General features: G+C 39.3%; 1 protein-coding gene and 1 long non-coding RNA gene across 2 annotated transcripts in view; one reads left to right on the plus strand and one right to left on the minus strand.

Annotated features, from left to right (window-relative positions):
* LOC113649614 overlaps positions 1-259 on the plus strand; it is a 2,191-nt gene extending 1,932 nt beyond the window's left edge. The window contains exon 3 of the long non-coding RNA XR_007139323.1: positions 199-259. This is a non-coding gene — a long non-coding RNA (uncharacterized LOC113649614). The remainder of the gene's footprint in view (positions 1-198) is intronic.
* Positions 1-5,175, minus strand: part of LOC113650920 (fibulin-2-like) — a 33,908-nt gene that overhangs the window by 3,814 nt on the left and 24,919 nt on the right. The window contains exon 11 of the mRNA XM_047807373.1: positions 4,877-4,893. Coding sequence (XP_047663329.1) covers positions 4,877-4,893 — 17 coding nt within the window. The remainder of the gene's footprint in view (positions 1-4,876; positions 4,894-5,175) is intronic.

Here is a 5,175-nt window from a genome sequence, read left to right on the forward strand (position 1 = left end):
GCAGTCCCCTACATGTTATTGTGAGACCTGTTGTAACTTCTATAAAAGCCCCTGACAGGCCTCTGTTTTATGCTGCCTCTGTTATATACTGCTGTAGAAATGATTTTGCATGAGGTTACTGTTGGAACTTCAGTGTATCTCCACATTCATGATAACTAAGAATGAATTACATGCTCATAGTATTGTTCTGTCTTTCAGGTGACTAATAAGCAGCCTTCTCCTGTGGCAGCAGACTCCAAGATGGTCTCTGATCTGAGTTCCCAACAAAAATCCCAGGGGGAGGAAGCTACAGTAACACACAGGTAATGGAATAATGTGTAGGCTGTCTTTACTATTCATGTTGAATTGTACCCTATGTAGTTCCACAACCAAGACAGGAAGTTGCTCATATTGGTATTTTGACTTCACTTTACAGAGTAGGTCATTGGGTATTGGACTTATTCTGACAAACACCCTTTCAGATGTCTCTAGTCAGACTTACACACGTACGTTTCTAGTGTTGCCCTTCTGGGGCCCACCTGAACAGATTTGTAGGTTTTGTTGTTCGACTTATATTCACACACACACTCTTGTTTCTAGTCTTGTCCTTATGGGGCCCTTCCGATTGGACCTCACTTTAAGTGATTGTATTTCATTTGGACAACAATTTTCAGCATCAAAACCTGGCTTATTACATGCATAATTGTACACATTCTCATCTGAGGTTGGTTTAAGACAAGTATCTAAAATGAGATTGCTTGCAGTCACCTACATGTTATTGTGAGACCTGTTGTAACTTCTATAAAAGCCCCTGACAGGCCTCTGTTATATGCCGCTATATGCTGCCTCTGTTATATACTGCTGTAGAAATGATTTTGCATGAGGTTTCTGTTGGAACTTCAGTGTATCTCCACATTCATGATAACTAAGAAGGAATTACATGCTCATAGTATTGTTCTGTCTTTCAGGTGACTAATAAGCAGCCTTCTCCTGTGGCAGCAGACTCCAAGATGGTCTCTGATCTGAGTACCCTACAAAAATCCCAGGGGGAGGATGCTAACACACAGGTAATGGAACAATGTGTAGGCTGTCTTTACTATTCATGTTGAATTGTACCCTATGTAGTTCCACAACCAAGACAGGCAGTTGCTCATATTGGTATTTTGACTTCACTTCACAGAGTAGGTCATTGGGTATTGGACTTATTCTGACAAACACCCTTTCAGATGTCTCTAGTCAGACTTACACACGTACGTTTCTAGTGTTGCCCTTGTGGGGCCCACCTGAACAGATTTGTAGGTTTTGTTGTTCGACTTATATTCACACACACTCTTTTGTTTCTAGTCTTGTCCTTATGGGGCCCCTTCCGATTGGACCTCACTTTAAGTGAATGTATTTCATTTGGACAACAATTTTCTGCATCAAAACCTGTCTTACTACATGCATAATTGTACACATTCTCAGCTGAGGTTGGTTTAAGACAAGTATCTAAAATGAGATTGCTTTCAATCCCCTACATGTTATTGTGAGACCTGTTGTAACTTCTATAAAATTCCATTAAAGGCACTGGGCTCTGTTATATACTGCTGTAGAAATGATTTTGCACGACTATATTGTTGAAACTTCAGTGTATCTCCATATTCATGATGACTAAGAATGAATTACATGCTCATAGTATTGTTCTGTCTTTCAGGTGACTAATAAGCAGCCTTCTCCTGTGGCAGCAGACTCTGAGATGGTCTCTGATCTGAGTTCCCAACAAAAATCCCAGGGGGAGGAAGCTACAGTAACACACAGGTAATGGAATAATGTGTAGGCTGTCTTTACTATTCATGTTGAATTGTACCCTATGTAGTTCCACAACCAAGACAGGCAGTTGCTCATATTGGTATTTTGACTTCACTTTACAGAGTAGGTCATTGGGTATTGGATTTATTCTGACAAACACCCTTTCAGATGTCTCTAGTCAGACTTACACACGTACGTTTCTAGTGTTGCCCTTCTGGGGCCCGCCTGAACAGATTTGTAGGTTTTGTTGTTCGACTTATATTCACACACACACTCTTGTTTCTAGTCTTGTCCTTATGGGGCCCTTCCGATTGGACCTCACTTTAAGTGATTGTATTTCATTTGGACAACAATTTTCAGCATCAAAACCTGGCTTATTACATGCATAATTGTACACATTCTCAGCTGAGGTTGGTTTAAGACAAGTATCTAAAATGAGATTGCTTGCAGTCACCTACATGTTATTGTGAGACCTGTTGTAACTTCTATAAAAGCCCCTGACAGGCCTCTGTTATATGCCGCTATATGCTGCCTCTGTTATATACTGCTGTAGAAATGATTTTGCATGAGGTTTCTGTTGGAACTTCAGTGTATCTCCACATTCATGATAACTAAGAAGGAATTACATGCTCATAGTATTGTTCTGTCTTTCAGGTGACTAATAAGCAGCCTTCTCCTGTGGCAGCAGACTCCAAGATGGTCTCTGATCTGAGTACCCTACAAAAATCCCAGGGGGAGGATGCTAACACACAGGTAATGGAACAATGTGTAGGCTGTCTTTACTATTCATGTTGAATTGTACCCTATGTAGTTCCACAACCAAGACAGGCAGTTGCTCATATTGGTATTCAGATGTCTCTAGTCAGACTTACACACGTACGTTTCTAGTGTTGCCCTTGTGGGGCCCGCCTGAACAGATTTGTAGGTTTTGTTGTTCGACTTATATTCACACACACACTCTTGTTTCTAGTCTTGTCCTTATGGGGCCCTTCCGTTTGGACCTTACTTTAAGTGATTGTATTTCATTTAGGCAACAGTCTTCAGCATCAAAACCTGTCTTACTACATGCATAATTGTACACATTCTCATCTGAGGTTGGTTTAAGACAAGTATCTAAAATGAGATTGCTTTCAATCTCCTACATGTTATTGTGAGACCTGTTGTAACTTCTATAAAAGCCCCTGACAGGCCTCTGTTTTATGCTGCATCTGTTATATACTGCTGTAGAAATGATTTTGCATGAGGTTTCTGTTGGAACTTCAGTGTATCTCCACATTCATGATAACTAAGAAGGAATTACATGCTCATAGTATTGTTCTGTCTTTCAGGTGACTAATAAGCAGCCTTCTCCTGTGGCAGCAGACTCCAAGATGGTCTCTGATCTGAGTACCCTACAAAAATCCCAGGGGGAGGATGCTAACACACAGGTAATGGAACAATGTGTAGGCTGTCTTTACTATTCATGTTGAATTGTACCCTATGTAGTTCCACAACCAAGACAGGCAGTTGCTCATATTGGTATTTTGACTTCACTTTACAGAGTAGGTCATTGGGTATTGGACTTATTCTGACAAACACCCTTTCAGATGTCTCTAGTCAGACTTACACACGTACGTTTCTAGTGTTGCCCTTCTGGGGCCCGCCTGAACAGATTTGTAGGTTTTGTTGTTCGACTTATATTCACACACACACTCTTGTTTCTAGTCTTGTCCTTATGGGGCCCTTCCGATTGGACCTCACTTTAAGTGATTGTATTTCATTTGGACAACAATTTTCAGCATCAAAACCTGTCTTATTACATGCATAATTGTACACATTCTCAGCTGAGGTTGGTTTAAGACAAGTATCTAAAATGAGATTGCTTGCAGTCCCCTACATGTTATTGTGAGACCTGTTGTAACTTCTATAAAAGCCCCTGACAGGCCTCTGTTATATGCTGCTATATGCTGCCTCTGTTATATGGTGCTGTAGAAATGATTTTGCATGAGGTTACTGTTGGAACATCACTCACACAACAGGCTCCATTCAATTTATATGTGAATTTTTAACTTGAAAAAAAATTATCTTCCAATTAAAACATGAAAAATATGTTCAATAAATTTTGCTGTCTTGTGTAGCAATGTACGTAGAATCTACTCCAAATTTTGTGTTTCTAACTGTCGCAGCACAAAATCTGTGGAGATTTACCTTCAACAGCTATTTTTAGTAGTTGGTCAAGAATGGGCTAACTTTCTTTTCTTTCTACCTAGGTAAACAAGCTGTTACAAAAAGAATCTGGGCACCAGACAGGTAAGGAAGACTGTCAGCAGTGCATTGCTGCAGAACCTGAAGCCCTTGGAAGCAGAGAGTGGAAAGTGGTAAAATATCTCGTTAAATACCGCATTGCTTCCCACAGGAGAAAATTACAATGAAGATTGTAAGATTTGTCTAAACACTTTAATGTGTGTAATGTTAATGGTGTTTATTATTTTGTATTAGTGTTTTTGTAGTTTCTCATTGTTATGGAAGCTGTATGATCTTTCTTCTCCTGAAAGCTGTGTATAACAATGGGTACACACAATGTTCTGGACCTGAATTTATGTGATCCTTACATTTATTATTTGTTCGGGTCCTGTGATCAGGATCACACCAGTGAAAGCTCATAGGTTTTGACAAAGCACACTGTGATTGGTGTGTTTCCTATTATTTTGTATAGTTTTCACAGGGTTGATCTGAAAGATGTATATTTTATTTACTTTTTTTTGTACTGAAACTGCCTGCACACTATGTTCTAATTTATGTGGAACTGCCTTTTTTCAAATATAAATACATGCTTCTTGAGGACAAAACCTGTTGTTAAGAGACTATTTTATGCCATGTTCGATGTAAAATATTACTTTTTGTTAGCCTGGCAAAGCCTGATTTTAACGCAGTATGGTGTTTGAGAGGTTTTGATTTGGAAATTCACCATGAATTTGGACCAGGTTCATTATCATCGTGTTCATACCCTGTCTAGTTATTGATGACAATCAGGTATGTCGGTTGGTGCAAAATAAATGGATATGGGATGTAGAGGATGTAAATTAGAGTAAAATCCCTGATGCAGTCCTGGATTTAATCAAGTTCAAACCAAGAAACTCTTAATATCTCTAGATAATTTTTTTGGTCCCTGCTAAGCTATAAAAACTTGAAATATGTGAGTGTGTGAAACTGGACCTCACAAGGGTACCCCGCTAGAAACTGGGCCTCACAAGGGGCCAAAATCCTTTTTTGAAAAAGTTTAGTATTTTAATAAATTGAAGTGATAGTTATGATTAGGATTTTTTTTTGGTCATGCCTGATTTTTTACAGAGTTGTAGAAGCATTGGAAAGGGTGGACCCCATAAGGGTACAAAAATGAGGTGGACCCCAGAATGTGAGAAATGTGAG

This window comes from Tachysurus fulvidraco, chromosome 23, assembly GCF_022655615.1.
Source record: "Tachysurus fulvidraco isolate hzauxx_2018 chromosome 23, HZAU_PFXX_2.0, whole genome shotgun sequence".
Lineage (NCBI taxonomy): Eukaryota > Metazoa > Chordata > Actinopteri > Siluriformes > Bagridae > Tachysurus > Tachysurus fulvidraco.